At 42.8% G+C, this 17,673-nt stretch overlaps 1 protein-coding gene across 6 annotated transcripts in view; it reads left to right on the forward strand.

The window, feature by feature from the left end:
• Positions 1 to 17,673, forward strand: part of DAAM2 (dishevelled associated activator of morphogenesis 2) — a 247,532-nt gene that overhangs the window by 135,275 nt on the left and 94,584 nt on the right. For all 6 annotated transcript variants that reach the window (XM_066618643.1, XM_066618647.1, XM_066618644.1 and 3 more), the window contains one exon: positions 14,171 to 14,245. In XM_066618643.1, coding sequence (XP_066474740.1) covers positions 14,171 to 14,245 — 75 coding nt within the window. The remainder of the gene's footprint in view (positions 1 to 14,170; positions 14,246 to 17,673) is intronic.

Consider the following 17,673-nt stretch of genomic DNA (forward strand, 5'->3'; position numbering starts at 1 on the left):
CATTGCATGCTAGATGGTTTTTGTTGCTGATGCATTTGGGCTGCATAGTCACAGTAAATGTTTCAAGAGATCTTAATTTACTACTAGTAGTTTCTCCATACCCCATGTTCTCCTATAGCAAATGATTGTCTACTCCTGTTTCCAATGTCCTCTTGCATTTAGAAGTTCATATTGGTATGCATTGGTGTCAAATTCCACAAGGAGTAAAGGCCAATCCTTTGTGAAGTCCAGGGATTTGGAAACATTTTGAACTAGAGACACATGGTAATTTGTGGTTGTTGAAGAAAGTGAGACTGATAGAGGTTATCTGTCCCCTCACTTATTGTCAAATGCCTCTGCAAGCTGCCTCTACAAGGGTGACTCTTGCTCATTCTGGTATCTCTCCAGGCTGAGCAGGTTTGTAGGTAGTTCCCTTGTGAGCTGCTTCTGTAGCAACTTATAGAGAGGTCTGAATTGTGATGCTACCATTTCAAGCTCAGGGGATTCCCTGGTTGATGGAATTATAGCTAAGGCCAGTCTCTCTATATTTTTCCTTGAAAGAAAATATAGGGTACATGATCACAGGGGAAGACCAAAAAAAATGGCAGTAAAACGGCATGGCTGCTTTAAAATACTGCTTCAACATGGTGTGCAACAAATTGGTGACATCCTGTAGCTATTATCTGGGAGGCTCATGTGGGGTATCCCCATGCTAGTACTGCTAGACCAAGATGTTACTACTATAAGACATTGATATAATCCATCATATGGTATGAGCATCTCGCTCCCTTTTGGTAAAAGGGCCAGATATGGGCTGTCCTCACCACCCATTATAACTTAATAAAAGGTGACACGTATCCCTTTATTAGTAAATTTTTCATCAATTTCTCACTCCATTCTTGCTTAAGAAAGAAACAGTTTAAACTCTTTCTTAGGAGTCCATTGGAGTGCTGATGTTCCACTGGAGAATGTCCATTTTTTTTTTAAACTCTGAAATGTCAACCCTATTCTGGGGAACAGCAGAAGAGATGAGAGTTCTGTTTTTTCTCTTGCATTCTCTGACTTTCTCGGCTTAACTCAGAGTTTCCGTTATGTAATGCTGGCTCATTTGTTTATCTTAAGAATGGAGGTCATGGAGGGTCAGGCCCTTGAAATTATATATTTATTTTTCAAACCTGAAGAATTTCTTTTTTTACCATGGGAAAGGCAGAGAATATTTGTAGTTGCTCTCCTCTTCCTTTATAAAAACCCTTACATTTGCCTGAAAATCCAGAGTCGCAGAAATAATTCCTCTTAGCAATTGGAGACAGGCTTCTGAAGGGATGGGCCCAAGCCTGTGAACATAGTCAGTCCATGTGACTCAGTGGTCATTATAACACATTGGAAAAGGAATCTGGAACGTCCCAAACCCTCAGCCACTCATCCAGGTCAAACTAATGGTTGGTTCAACCTACTCAGAGTGGCTTTTACAACATTACTCATGAATAGCAGTGTCTGCAGGAAGCAAACCACACAGGAAGGTCTGGCAATGCGGCTATTTCCCACACCAGTACTGTGCCACCCCCCCCCCCCCCGGGATTGCAGCAGCATGGGAAGTAGCCATGATTTGCCTACTTCAAATGTTACTGGGAGCAGTGAGGTAGCAGCCATACAAGAGCAATATCCATTGGCATTTCTGGCAATGTGTAAACCAACTCTAAGGGTTAAGTTAAACAATTTGAGTTGGTAGATATGAGAATGATTAATCAAAATGGATGTTTGATAAGCTTCTTTATGGGTGGCGTAACATTAGAACTCTGTAGTGTGTGTTAGCTCATCAGTCATAACTGTCTTTTGATATGTTCACTTGGTAAACACGCCCTTCTGGCATTTAATTCTCCTGGCTGGTAATGTCTTAAATACAAGGATTTTATTAAAAGACGTATAGCCGAATCTACAGGCAGTGGTAGCTGATCTCAAGGAGAGCAGATGAGGCACTTATCCCATCCTCTGTTCCCAGAGAGAAGCAGAAGAGGGTAGGGTCTGACTTCTAGAGTCTAATGCATCGTCACATTGAATGCTGCAGTGAAGTGAGCTGTTTTAAGGGGAATTGGGGTACTGATATTGATTGTGGTTCAACTTTCCAAGCCACTTTATATGTGTTGAATAGGCAGTAGAGAAAACAAGGTGACTATTGGTATAGCTAGAGCAAGAGTAAACTCAATGGCAGACTTGTAAGGAGACATGAAGAGGAATCATCATGGAAGATCATTATGTGGGATTGGCAACCTTTTAGTAGCAGGTGTGGTAGAGAAAGGGTGTTTGTTCCCAAGATATAGATGGGATGGAAGCTTGCTACAGAACTGAGTTGTGATATTGATTGTAAGAGAGAGCAGGAAAGGGAAGGAAAAACTTATAGGCTCTGGCTTTGGATGCACTATAATTGAGATTTTGGCAAGTCTTCCGGATTGAAATGCTGGAGAGGCACTTGCAGATGGGGATTTAGTTGAAGAGGAAAATCTAGATGTCATCAGAATATAGAAGTTATACTCGAAACCTTAGGAGTTAGACTTCTTAATGAAAGTGGAGGGCTCAGAACAGTGCTGTCAGGGCTTTTGGAAGAGAAAGATATTGCAGAAGAAGACCTGTTGCTTCTAGACATAGCAAGAGAAAGAAACTTTCAGTATGTGCATGAAATATACTTGTGAAGAACATTGGCTAAATGAAGGTTAAGTACTTTTGAGAACTGAAACACGTGATCCACAAATTTGTGTGATGTATCTGTGGCTGAACTGCACCACTTCAGAATGAAGGAGGGGGGCATTAAATGCTTTAGTGCTCCTCCACATTAAACATTCACTGCACATTTAAAAGGAGCAGAGTGGGGAGAAGGGATCTAGACTGACAGTCTTCCTGGCAAAGACAAACCTGGAATAATTATTCTGTCTATATTGGTTTTGAAAGTGGAGTTAAGGAAATGAATGTCTGTCAAAGTGACACCAATGCATGTTGCATATAAGAGTAAAGAGTTAAAAAATGATACTAACAGAACATAAATGGCAAATCAAGAAAGTCCAATATTAATTGCATGTCCAGCCAGCCCTTTCCCTCAAAATCAAGAGGTATTTATACCTCTCCTAAAATAAAAATATTTTATTAAAAAATATCTTGAAAGCAAAAATTATATGCCTGAAGATGAAATATCGGCTGGTGAATCAGCTGAGGCTATACTTGAATTAGTCAGATCTGGCTATAGTGTCCATGCCCTAGTGCAGTGGTTATTATTATTATTATTATTATTATTATTATTATTATTATTATTATTATTATTATTAACAGTATTTATATACCGCTTTTCAACAAAAAGTTCACAAAGCGGTTTACAGAGAAAAATCAAATAACTAAATGGCTCCCTGTCCCAATAGGGCTCACATTCTAAAAAGATGCAAAAGAACACCAGCAGGCAGCCACTAGAAAAGACACTGCTGGGGTGAGAAGGGCCAGTGAGGAGGGTTCCCAAACAGTGAGCAGAAACTGCCAGGGGAACCATGGAAACCAGTCAGAGGAGCCATGGAATTTTCATGGAAAACCCACAACCCTCTACAATGTATAGGATTATAGCCCTCATGGAGAGTTGCGGCCAGTGGTCCAGTAAGTCAAGGAAGCTGCCAGTCAAAACAGTTTGGGAATCACTGCCCTAGTGTCATCTCAGTTAGACTACTGTAATGCACTCTATATATGCACTCTTTATAGCCTTCATAGATCTCACAAAGGCTTTCGACCTGGTTAGCAGAGACGGCCTCTTCAAGATTCTCCCCAAGATCGGATGTCCACCCAGGCTCCTCAGCATCATCAGATCTTTCCACAAGGACATGAAAGGCACTGTTGTCTTCAATGGCTCCACATCAGACCCTTTTGACATCCAAAGCGGAGTGAAGCAGGGCTGTGTTCTTGCGCCAACCTTGTTTGGGATTTTCTTCGCTGGGCATCTATCTCCGGACCAGATCAGATAGAAAGCTCTTCAACCTCTCCAGCCTGAGAGCAAAATCCAAAGTCCAGCTGAAATGTTTGCGTGACTTCCTCTTTGCCGACGATGCAGCTGTCACTACCCACTCTGCCAAAGATCTCCAGCAGCTCATGGATCGTTTTACCAAGGCCTGCCAAGATTTTGGACTGACAATCAGCCTGAAGAAAACACAGGTCATGGTTCAGGATATGGACTCACCTCCCTGCATTACAATCTCTGCGCATGAACTGGAGGTTGTCCATGACTTTGTGTACCTTGGCTCAACGATCTCTGACACTCTTTCTCTCGATACCGAGCTAAACAAGCGCATCGGTAAAGCAGCTACCACGTTTTCCAGACTCACAAAGAGAGTCTGGTCCAACAAGAAGCTGACAGAATATACCAAGATTCAGGTCTACAGAGCTTGCGTCCTGAGTACACTTCTGTACTGCAGCGAGTCACGGACTCTTCGCTCACAACAGGAGAGGAAACTGAGCGCTTTCCACATGCGCTGCCTCCGACATATCCTCGGCATCACCTGGCAGGACAAAGTTCCAAACAACACAGTCCTGGAACGTGCTGGAATTCCTAGCATGTATTCACTGCTGAAACAGAGACGCCTGCGTTGGCTCGGTCATGTCGTGAGAATGGATGATGGCCGGATCCCAAAGGATCTCCTCTATGGAGAACTCGTGCAAGGAAAGCGCCCTACAGGTAGACCACATCTGCAATACAAGGACATTTGCAAGAGGGATCTGAAGGCCTTAGGGATGGACCTCAACAAGTGGGAAACCCTGGCCTCTGAGCGGCCTGCTTGGAGGCAGGCTGTGCAGCATGGCCTTTCCCAGTTTGAAGAGACACTTTGCCAACAGTCTGAGGCAAAGAGGCAAAGAAGGAAGGCCCATAGCCAGAGAGACAGACCAGGGACAGACTGCAGTTGCTCCCGGTGTGGAAGGGATTGTCACTCCCGGATTGGCCTTTTCAGCCACACTAGACGCTGTGCCAGAACCACCTTTCAGAGCGCGATACCATAGTCTTTCGAGACTGAAGGTTGCCAATACAAAATGCACTCTATGTGGGGCTGCCCTTGAAGACAGTTCGAAGCTGCGGTTAGTGCAGAATGCAGTGATCTGATTGGTGATCGGGGCTTAGCAGGCTGAACTGCTGCTGCTGCAGTCCTCTTCTGGCTTGCTCTTAGCATGTTGGAATTGAATTGGAGCCTCTAGTGCAGTGTCAGTGGCAGACTGGAAAGGGTGGTGGATGGGACTGAATGGGCTGGGGGCTCATCCGTTTGTTTCCCCTCCAGGGGTTCCATGCCATGTGGCCATTTGAGGACACTTCATGGCAAGGCTGGCCCCATACAGGGTGTGTTATAGTGCATCAAAGCAAAGGCATCATATGTAGATGATATACCCACATAGGGGCCAGGGTTCACAGAAATATGGGTGCAGGCCATGTACTGTATGTTTGCTGAAGAAAACACCATTGTAACACCTGTGTACATTCAACAATTACTTTTTCTGCAAAATGTGTTGAATCACCCCAACGTCCTTTGACTTTTAAGTTAAACTTGTACAAAGAAATTGAAGCGTAATTACTTTCTGCTCTGGAAGATGAATCAACTTTTAAAATTAAAATGTATAGCACAGTTCTGCAATAGTTTGCACTTTGCTAAAATGAGATTGTACAGAAACCTATGGAAAGGTCAGCACTGGATAGAGTTATTGTAAAGCTTAAGCCTGTTTTAAACATAGCAGTTATACAGTTTATTTAAATCAGAGTCTGAGGTCTCTGAAAATGTTTGGCATATTTGAAAAAAAACATATTTTCAGATGTTTGAAAATATGATCCTAGGCTTTAAATTTCAGATAATACACGTAGACACCAGCTCCATCCAGGTCTGGAGTGCTGGACCATTTCTGATTCCTTACTGGTAGCTAAGTAGATCTCATTAGGGGGGGAAAAATAAAAAGAACTTGCATTCTTTTATTATTTGCCAGTTTGGAGTCATTTGTTAGGAAGAGAAAGAATTTTGATTAGCTGAAGTAAGAATTGGGCTCATTGCATGTGTGAGTGCATGTGTATGTGTGTATAGTGTTAAAAGAATGCATTACCCTTTCAACTCACATGTTCTGGAAAATGTGATGAGAAGAATTTTGAGGAGCAACTGAGGCATCTGTGGCTGGGGCATTTGGTGGGCCGCTGTGGGATACAAGAAGCTGGACTAGATGGGCCTATGGTCTGATCCAGTGGGGCTGTTCTTATGTTCTTATTCCCAGTGACATCTTATAGGTACTGGAGCCTGTAACCTCTCTGTGGCAAGTGATGCATCAGTTTGGCATGTGGATCTTTGCCATTACTTTGTGAGCTTGTAATTTGGCAGGGTCATGGGAACTTACAGTGTGATTGCATAGATCCAAAGCAGTAAGTAGTTCTCTATATATACTGTGGGGAATATATTTTGATTGGCAAACCTTGTTTTGTTGGCAACCTTGCACTGACTGTGTGTGCTTTAGCCCCCTTTCCCCCATATGTAGATGATTGGGCTACACCCATGAGAGTTATAAACATTGTTACCGAGTTCTTTTTCTAGTTCATCTCTTGCATTTTGTAAACCATACAGCTCAAGATTCTCTTACCTGGTGATTGGCCGGCCTTTGCTACTCCAAACCTCTAGCCCACAGCTCTCCACCACACTTCAACGTGGTACACCTCTTTCTGTTCTAATCCAGTGGGAGGAGACAGATCAGTGGAGGTGATGAAAGTGGGCGCCCTCCGCCAGTCTGCTGCCTGAGGCAACTGCTTCAGTGGGCCTCATGGATGGGCCAGCCCTGCAAAGATGGGCTGCCATAGTGATGTTAACTGTGCCTAACAGAGCATCACAAGGCATATTTTGAGTCTGGAGATTATGTATTTTTGTAGCTCCTGCTTCTGTGCTGTATCTCCTTATCTCACTTCAAGCCATAGTATTGCATGTAGAATAATTTAGTGTAGTTTTTTTTTTTTAATCTTTTAGTACAGGGGTGCCCAAACCCAGGCCCTGGGGCCACTTGTGGCCTTCGAGGCCTCTCATTGCAGCACTCAGGGAGCCCCCAGTATCCAATGAGCCTTTGGCCCTCTGGAGATTTGTTGGAGCCCACACTGGCCTGATGCAACTGCTCTCAGTGTGAGGGTGATTGTTTGACTCTCGCGTGAGCTGTTGGATTAGGGCTCCCTCCACTGCTTGTTGTTTCATGTCTGTGATGCAGTAGTGGCAGCAAAGGAAAGGCCAGCCTTGCTTTGTGCAAGGCCTTTTATAGGCCTTGAGCTATTGCAAAACCTTCAATCATTCATATAAGTTCATCTTTAATATATTCATTTATGTAAACTTATGTAAATTTATTCAAATTTTAAATGGAAATTAATTATTCCCCCCCCCGGCCCCTGACACAGTGTCAGAGAGACGATGTGGCCCTCCTGCCAAAAACTTTGGACACCCCTGTTCTAGTATATATACAGGGGGCCCCTGTTTCTGCAGGTCCCTTATCTGCAGTTTCACTTAACCATGGATGTGGGAGGGCCCCACGTGCCCCCTACACCCTTTGGAGGCCACGCAGATTTGCCTGAGGCCTCTGCAGGCCTCAGAGTTGCCAAAAGAGTCATTTCTGGGTTGTTGTTTTTTAAACCGGAAGTGGCATTTTTATGCCATTACTTCCCCGGCCCTCATAATGCCTTTTAAAGGAATAAAAACATCACTTCTGGTTTTATGGAAAAACTGGAAGTGATTTTTTTTTTTTTGCTTTAATAGCCATTCTGAGGCTCACAGAGGCTGTGGGCAGATGCGTGTGGCCTCAGTGGGCCTCAGAAGACCCTCCAGAGACAAGGGGAGCACAGGGGTGGGGAGTATTCCCGGTATCCATGGATTCATTTATTCGCCAGGGGGGTTCCAGAATAGAACCCCCATGGATACCGGGAATCACCTGTATATGTAAATTCTTACTTCCTGACATGCTATGTATTTTGATTTTTCTTCTCCTACCTTCTGAAATATTGGTTAACGTGAACCAGAAAGAGGACCACATTATGAAGGTCTGATTCTCCCTTTGTTACCAAGAGAAGGAAGGTTATGAGCAATCTGTTGTTACACCTATTGCATGTCCCTACTTCTGAGTAGTAGAAATCAGCAAATCATATTTCACGCACCAGTCCTGCAGTCTGTAAAAGGATAATTTAATATTGGCTCAAGCTGATAATCGGTATATCATTGATATATCACTATATTTATCAATATATATATATATATATATATCATTTTGGTTTGTACGTCAGCTAGCTCAGTAGGATAATCTCCTGTCGGTTCCTGGAGGAGAGAGGAGCATTTACTGTTTTTCCATTGGATGTGTTCTGCCCCATTAAAAGACTTGGGAAAACGTATCTTATTCCACAGAAGTCTAACAATACTTTTGAAAGTGGTAATCAAGCATTATGGGAAATGGTGCAGCAACCACATCTACCCACTGAGTAACTTGGCCCTGTGGTTTGTCCTGTTTCAAAACTGAAACTTCTTGTGGCCTGACTGGCTTGGGGGTTGGGTGTGTACATGCCTGTGAGCAGTCTGAAAGAAAGTCTTGACTTTGTTTCAGCTCTGCTTATAAATGTATACTGTGTCCCATGAGAAAGTGTGCATATTTCACACGTTAATCAGAGAACCCCAGCCTGCTGAAGTGCAATCGATTGCAGCACAACAAGTCAGCCATCCCTTATTTTGAGGAATGTTCTTATTTCATAGATTAGAGAAAGAACAAGTAAATCAGGTCTTGCAGAACATGGCCAAGTAATGCAATAGTTGATTAAATGTTGTTTTCATTGTATAATCCAGCCCCCAAAAATCTGGGTTTTAAACCAGCGATAAACTCAAAAGTTTATCAAACAGTCACCCATCTGCCCCCCTTCAGCAAGTCTATTCTGTTCTGGTGTCAGGACATGGTTTGATGTCCTGTCTTCAAATCTTAGTTTTCAAAATGCATGGAGCTCATTCCTGTCTGAAATGCACTTAATTAAATTTATGTTTAATTTAAATTCAATTTAATTAATTAAGGTTTTGTTCACTGGAATGATGATTTTAGGAACTTTTTTGTTGTTGTTGCTGACTCAGGCTCTCTCCCAAAGCAGACTGTGGTTGGAAGAGTGCACTTGTAGCTCTTGGCATTCTTTACCACAGTCTTGGTTAAAGGATGACAAGCTTGGAGAAAGTCTCTGAGCTGCTCTCCATTCTCAGTGGGCTGGAATATAAGGGCTGTTGCTTCACACGCCTTGAGAATTCTATGCTTCAGAAGAGAGTCATTCAGAGGAGGAGAAAAACCCCTATCGGCTCTAGCCATCCTCCCTTCAACCATGATGCTCTCTGGCTAGGGGAGTTGCACTAAAGAGCAATGCTAGAGATCTGCTTGCTCTCCTCCGTTCACCTTGAATTAACTCAAAAATTATCAGAGTTCTCCTCCTCTCACTGGAAAAGGAGCCTTTACTCCTTTATGGAGCCAGTTCAAGGCTTGAAAAACTATCCTCCCTGCCTGTCACTCTCTCCATCACCAAAATACACTCCCTGAAAGTGGATAAGAGAGAGATGTGTGTGGGAGGCTACCAGGCGGGTGAGGGACAGGTAAGGGAGAGGTGGGAGAAGAGAGAGTACAGACATTCAGAGTTGCCTAGAATATGGCTTCTGAATTTTATAAAACGAAACAAAAACCACTGCCATTAACACTACAAAGGTAGATAGGGATACCCAACCTGGTGGAGGCAGGAAAGGGCTTTCACTATGCTTGCTTGTGCAATGACTCCTTCTGAATTGGGTTAGAGTTAGACGGAGACAGGCAAGTAGAAAATGTTCATGGATGTCCCTTAATCCCCATCTCTGCTTAGCTGACATTCACAGTTGTGAGATTGATCCTTACCTTTGTCTGACCCTGAACCTAATCAGTTATGCTTTTGCCTTGGAGTAAAAAAAAGAAGAAGTAAGTAAGTGTTGGTTCTTCCAAGAATCATGAAGAATCCATTCATTCCTGCATTTTCAATAGCCATTCTCTCTCTCTCTCCCCCCCCCCCCCATTTTAAGGTTTGGTTTTTCTAAATAGTTGATTGGTTCTGTTCAGTCTCAGTCTCATGTCCCAGTTTCCATGCTGGAATGGGGCCTACTGAAGACTGCTTCCACACTTAATGGTATGTTGATTATGTTACAGTTGTATGGTATTGGAACACAGTTCTCATAGCGGTTATGGAGTCATTGCTCTGGTGAAGAATGAGACAGTGCCTTATAAAATCCCACAGATTGACATCTGTTTTTAAATTTAATATTTACACTATTGACTGGGAGTTAAAAGCAGCTTTGCTCTAATGTATTCCATAGTACATAGTCTGCTCATACAGTTGGGTAATTGTTTCCATATATTCACGCCTATGTGGCTTTGGAGAGTAGGATCCTTGCGTTCCTTCTGTATCTTCTGGAGCATGAAAATATTTTTCACCCATACAAAGTTGTCTTGCAGCCATTTGACATAAGATTTTCCTTGCTGATCAAAGTTCTGAAAATGGTATTAAAAATGCTCAGTTTTTTGTGTGTGTTTGAATGGAAATGGTTCTTCCTTCCTATGGAACACTAATTTGTGGTCATCTCCAGGCAAATTCTGATGCTTTGAAAATGTGCACTGAGTAGCTGGCTAGGAGAAAGATGGGGAGAACCAACATCATATAGTTGATAGTGGATAATGGAATTTCAAATACACCCCTAAACTCTTGTGTGTGCAAAATGGCTCTTGAGTACAAAAAATGGGGTTTCCTGTATTTAGTGTAGAACTTATAAGAATGGTGACATTACTAACCCATTTCTCTCACAGACATTTTTTCCTAAATAAATGATGAGTGCTCTTGGAGGTACAGTATTTATGTTTATTTCAGCTTCTTGTATATAATTTTTGATTGGCATGTGCATATAGGCACAGCGTAATATATCAGAAATATTAAACTGCATCCAGAGCTCAACTTCAGAAAAACAGTGAAATTCTGCTTTTCATTTAGCTCATATTTTCTCCACCCCACCTCCAGTTTGAGTGAACAAGTGGATAATTTGTTTTCCAAAGGGTAGACTTACAATTTTTAATAGATAAGAAATACATGGAAATGTGTTTTAAAAGAATTGGGGGTGATAGAAGTGATTTGAAACCTAGTTTTTACCTGATAAGATATCATATGTTAAAAAGATACGAAAATCCCTTTTCACCAGATCAGGTAGTTTGTAAATATGAATGGTGGAGTAACTTACTTTCAAGTCTATAGATCATACTGGAAAAACTTTTAAGGGCGCAATCCTAACCCCTTATGTCAGTGCTTTTCAGCACTGACATAAGGGCAATGCAGCTCTGAGGTAAGGGAACAAACATTCCCTTACTACGAGGAGGCCTCCGTGAGTGACACCCAACTGCAGGATGCAGCACACGTCCCATTGGCACCGCTATGCCACTGCTGGAAAGCACCGAAATAAGGGGTTAGGACTGTGCCCTAAGAATAACAATTCCTATCACTACTGACACCTTTGCAAACTTTTTATTTTAACAGGATTTTATCAGGGACAAATGTAAAATTTTGCATTTGGGTAGCAAAAATCAGAAGCAAATATATAAGACTGGGGATGCTTGTCAGAGCAGTAGGATGTGTGAAAATGATCTAGTGCAGTGGTTTTCAAACTTTGAGGGAGCTTTACTCCCTCAGTAAGTTCTAGCGGGGGAGGGGCTAGGGCAGCGACGTGATCCCCAGGATCGTGCCCGTATGGGGGGACGGGGGGGGTGCTTGTGATTTACTTTATGAAGACAGGACTGCAGCAGGCTGCAAGAGGTGCGGGGAGCCCTCTGCAGCCCTCCGCGGCACTACCTGAAGTTTGGAACGTTCGGAGAACGTGGGTGCAAAGCACTTGCGTTTTGCAGGAGGCGCTTTGCACCCGCTTTCTCCGAATGTTCCAAGCCTCAGGTAGCGCTGCGGAGGGCTGCGCAGGTCTCCCTGCACCTCCTGCAGCCTGCTGCAACCCTGTTTTCATAAAGTAAGTCACAAGCACCCCCATCGCCCCCCATATGGTTGCTATCCTGGGGATCACTTCCCTGCCTCTCCCCTTCCCCCGCCCCTTAAAGGGATGGGGGAACCTTTACACAAACTGGTGGGTCGTGACGCACCAGTGAGAACCACTGATCTAGGGCTAGACGTTCTAGTGGATGATAAGTTAAACATGTGCCAGCAGTGTGATATGGTGGCAAACAAGGCTCATGCGATTCTTGGCTCCATCAACAGAGGTATAGTATCGAGAGAAATAATGGTGCCACTGTGTTCTACTGTAGTTAGACCCCACCTGGAATATTGTTCACCAGTTCTAGAGGCCACAGTTTAAGAAGGATATTGACAGACTGGAATGAGTCCTGAAGAAGGCAGCTAAGATGATGAGTGGGCTATTGACCATAGCCTATGAAGACAGGCTGAAGGAATTGGGAATGTTTAATTTGAAGAGGAGATGTATAAAAGGGGACACGATAACTGCAAGTATCTGAGAGGGCAGCTAGCGGAAGACAGAGCAGATCTGTTTTCTGTTGCTCTGGAACGTAGGCCCAGGACAAATGGATTTAAATTATAATTAGGGAGGTTTCAGTTAAATATTAGGAAGAACTTTCTGACAGTACAAACTATTTGGCAGTGGAACAGTCGCCATGAAAGATGGTAGATTCTCCATTGTTGGGCACCTTTAAGACTGGATAGCCACCCACCAGGGATACTGTAGCTATGGACGGTCTGCACAGGCAGCTTGTAAATCCTTTCCAGCTCTGCCTCTATGTTTTGTAGATCTTAGAACATTCTAAGCTTAAGTTTATCTTGAGATTTAATAGGTGGATCACAGCAATTATTAATAAATTTAAACCTATTTCCTATTTATTTAAATAGGTATATATTTAAACCTATTAAACCGGAAAGAGAGAGGATAAACCATTTTTCACAGACATATATTATTTGTTTAGCTTTGGGTGTCCACATACCCCAAACTTTGGCATGATCATGACGACAAATCAACACATCTTAAACAGCAAATTGAGTTTTCTCCCTCATGATAATTTATAAATAGGATATCGTATAAGCCATAACCCTCTCTGGAATGACCTTTATTTAACTAGGTGTAGATTAGCTGTCTCTCTTGTGCTTAAGGCACGATAAGATTATTCTCTAAAAATAATGCCTGGGTTCTTATTGTTCTGTGTGTTTTTGTAGTGAGTCAAGATAGGAGGCTCAACCTTGCTAAGTGCAAAACAGTCCTCTGTAATTACTCTAATTAATGTTAATGTGTTTTTATCTGTTTGTTAAATTATGTTTTTAATATTATTATTATTATTCCTAGTTTATTAGTTTGCCTCTTAATAATGTATGGAAAGAAGCTACTCAGTGGCTGTGGTGGCTGCTGGTTTCCAGAGCAGCTTCAAGTAGCAGTGCCTCAAAATGTTAGTCCTCTGCTCATTTTGGACAAACACAGAACTGCCCCAGAACCGCTTGTGGTGTCATGACACCTCAGTGTGGTTTGCTATAAGAAATATGGAAATTAAGCCAGGACAATGTTCCTGAGGACAATGTTCTCACCACACAACTACCTGTAGGTGTTTTAGGGAACAGCAGCCACTATAAGCACCATTTTGTCCACAAAATGCCTTCTTTTATATATTAGTAGCAAAAGGCCCTAGGCCTAAGGTGTGATGTTAAATGTGTTTCTATTTGCATGTATAAATAAATTTCAGTGGGGGGGGGATTGTAATTATTTAAAATAATTTATGACAGCATTTGTTGGTCTTCCAGGGGGCAGAGTGCAAAGTCGTGGGTTCTTACAATATGCTGAAAGGTTACAATATGCTTACAACAACTTTGTGCAGTTGTTGGAGAAACAGTCATTTGGCCTAATTGCAGGCCTCTTGGTTTAATACAACTTTGTGGTCCTTAAATTTTTTTAGGGGGAGGGGGAGGGATCAACAACAATCATAGTACTAGCTAAGGATATTGGATGAACTAAGTCCCATGCATCTACGGCATGAGTTTTGACTAAATACCAAGGATCTGTCAGAGCAAACATATATGAATAAAGAATCCTAAGGAAGCTCAAGCAAATGGAATCTGTTCATCCATTATCATATAACTTTGCTTGGTTTTCTGTTTCAGGAGCAAGAAGACCCTAATAAACTTGCTACAAGTTGGCCGGACTATTACATTGACCGCATCAACTCCATGGCTGCAGTAAGTAACCCATGTGGCACAGCAGGAAAGTCCATTAAAAGTTTTCTTGGAAAAATGCAAGGAATATTGCTGGCTTGTGCACTCTGAATGTGGTGCACTGTAGAGGCTTTGCCTAATCAAATCTCCTTACTCCCAAGTTGTGGCAAGGCTGTATCCACACTGGGGCTTGTGGTGGTCTTGTTGCCTATGTCAGGGCTGTCTTGGAATTTTTAACTTTTTTTTTTTAAGTTATTTTTTTAAAAAAGTTATTAGCAGCCCAATCCTAACTTGCGCTGTCACAGGCAGGCCAGCAGGCCTGTGCTGTAACCAGCGTAAGTTTTGGGGTTGAAAGTAGCGCAGTTCAAGGCAAGGGAATCACTTCCCCTTACCCCGTGTCACGCTGCAGCGGCTTCAATGGGACTACTCAGATCTGAGCCACCTCAGGAGGTGGTGCAGATCCAAGCAGATCGGAGCAACCAGAGGCTGCTTGGCATCACCCAGGAATGGGGTCAGAATCTGGCATAACCACTGGGTTTTCCACCACCTCCCGCTGGCCCAACTCCCAGCAGAGTGGCGCAAAAGTTTTTTATGGCATTTTTGTGACACTCTTGGGTTGGCACAAGGGACTTGCACTGGCCCAAGTGCCTGTTAGGATTGTGACCTAACTTTTTTATCTGCTTGTGGGAAAAGTATAAGGAAAAGTATGCTAGCAGTATTCTGTCCAGTTGCTTTCTAAGAAGTGAACATGAACAATGGCTTCCAGTGTTCTGGTCAATTACTGCAAAAACATGAGGATAACTGTGCTTAACTCTCCCAGCCATTTAAGGGTCAGAGTGGCACTTAACACTTCACTTCCTGGCTATGAATGCAGAACAAGCAACTGGATTATGCATCCTCCTGTTGTAGCAAAGGGCAGCAGGTCACGGGGACAGAATCCAAGCCATGCTATGCAACCTCTTCTCGTTCTTGTCCTGATGCAAGAGAAGTGATGAAAATGAGCCCTACCACATTTCAATACCTGCATGGAAGCCCCAGTGAGGTCTGTTTAAAGGGCCAGGGGCAAGTAAGCAATCCCAGTCAGACTGATATCAGAGTCCTGAGCAATGAATGAAGGTCAGAAGAACTGGAGGTAGGTAGAAGAGAGGGAAAAGTGAGGTAAGATACAACAGTCTGACAGGCTGCTCAGACTGATGAACCAAGACTGAAGCAACAGTAAGACGGGGCTAGCCACAGTGCTCAAATTATGCAGGGAAAATTAGGGACCCTCTTAATGAATCTGCAAGCCCCCATTCCTTCCAAACTTGGTCAAATCATGTCCCATTTCATTTTGTTGAAACCAGTAGTTTGTGGGTTCCTTAAAAAAAAAAGATAAGGTGGCATTCCCTTTTAGACTTCTTTGGTTGAATGCTGTCCAGTGAGATCCCTTTTGGCTCTTTAGATCACCTGGTTTGGCTGGGCTGCAATACCTTCTCTGGACATGATCTGGGTGGTGCTCTTGCACAGCAAAGATCAGGTCAGTAACTCCCTTTTCTGCCCTGGTGTTACAGGAAGTATGGTGTTTGGGTCTTGTTGGCAGATTCCTTGGTTCAGTCCCCTGGCACTTTATTGTATCCTGGCATTCCAGGGTACTTATAAGCATATGAAAATCATTATTCCTGCTTTCTCTCCACTGTTTCCCCCTCCTTCAGCAACATTGGCATATGAGTGTTTCATCATTTTTTTCATTCTGTTTTCAGTAGTCTAAGCTGAGTAACTCAAATAAACCCCTTCCCCCTTATGCCGGGGAGTAGAAAGGTTATTTTTATGCCACAATGGGTGCAATCCTAACCCCTTATATCAGTACTTTCCAGCACTGGCATAGCGGTGCCAATGGGATGTGTGCTGCATCCTGTAGTTGGGTGTCACTCACAGAGGCCTCCTAAAAGTAAGGGAATATTTGTTCCCTTACCTCAGAGCTGCATTGCCCTTAAGTCAGTGCTGGAAAGCACTGACATAACGGGTTAGGTTTGCGTCCTATGTTGTTTTTGGAAACTTGTCAGTATTTGCACTCTAATATGTATTTGCACTATAGGAGGGTTTGCAAATGAATGGTAGCTTAAGAAGCATCCCTTTAGAACCATGGCTGTTCCTGAACATATGACATGAAAGTCAGAGGTCATTGATACAGCTGTTACGTATTTTTTTTCTGTGGGTTGGAAATAATTTACTTAGAGCACAACAGCTTCATAGAGTAGTGAAGAAAATATGACTTTCAGCACATCTCATGGATGGATGTTAACTCAGCCTGAGTGATTTTCTCTCTCACACCTACACATCCATACAAAGGATTGGGATGAAATGGCTAAAGGATACCATAGGCAGATGTAAATTAAAATGGAGATAGTGTTGAGGGGCCTGCAGTGCAGTAGCATAGCTAGAAGAGGGGCAAAACGTGAGTACTGCAGGCGCCAAAATGCAACCCCTCCCACTCACCATTGGAGCCATTCCAGGCAGCAATGGCAATGTGCAAGCGCTTGCTAAACCAAATAGTGTCTCCTGCACATTGCTTTTGCTACCTGGAATGGCTCTGTCGCAAAGTGGGAAGGGCTGCTTACACGGCACATTGCGTTGCCTGCATTACTTACTGGTTTGCTCCCCTTCTATCTATGCTACTACTACAATATGCCCTAAGGCCCAGAAGGGAATGGAAAATAAAATAAGTAGTAGAGATCTGTCTGGAGTTCTTGAAAAGTCAAAGGGGTCATTTCAGCAGTATAGCAGAATAGTAACTTGCAATTTTTACCTGAAAGCTTTTTCAGCAGCTAGCTCTCTGTGTGTGACTGCCTGCCTACTGCAATTTAACTGATGAAATAGGAATTATATCTTTGGTAAGAATTAGAGAAGTATTAGTCCTCCTGAGCTCATTAGGAGAAGGACAGGTTGCTGGTGTGATCCAAAAAATTCATGTGTATGCAGGGTGACCAGATGTTCTCTTATTCCAGGACATGTCCTCTTTTTAACCTTGTGTCCTGGAAAAGAACTTAAATGGCCTCCTTTTTCCTGTGAGCAGGCCCCTGCAGGCAGCACATAGCCTTCTTGTAATTAATAAATTATATGTAATATAATTTGAAATTTAATAATAAGTAATATTATTATTACTAATAATACTAGTAAACAATTTAAAAACTAAGTGTAGTGTTTAAATTAGCCACATGAAATCAATATATAAGTGCTTTTAGCTGTTATTTTTCCGTGTCCTACATTTTTCTTGGGATGTCCTACATTTTAGGGTGCCCTGTCCTCTTTTGTGGTTACGACATCTGGTCACCCTGTGTTTTTGACAATGCCTTTATCTACCATGATTGCTTGACTAGTAAGTCATCTTTTTAAACTAGATTTTCATACTATGTGGGGGTCTATTCTGAAGAGGAGCAAACACATTTCTGGCTCCTTTTTTGACATATTGAATT

Source organism: Tiliqua scincoides, chromosome 1, assembly GCF_035046505.1.
Source record: "Tiliqua scincoides isolate rTilSci1 chromosome 1, rTilSci1.hap2, whole genome shotgun sequence".
NCBI lineage: Eukaryota > Metazoa > Chordata > Lepidosauria > Squamata > Scincidae > Tiliqua > Tiliqua scincoides.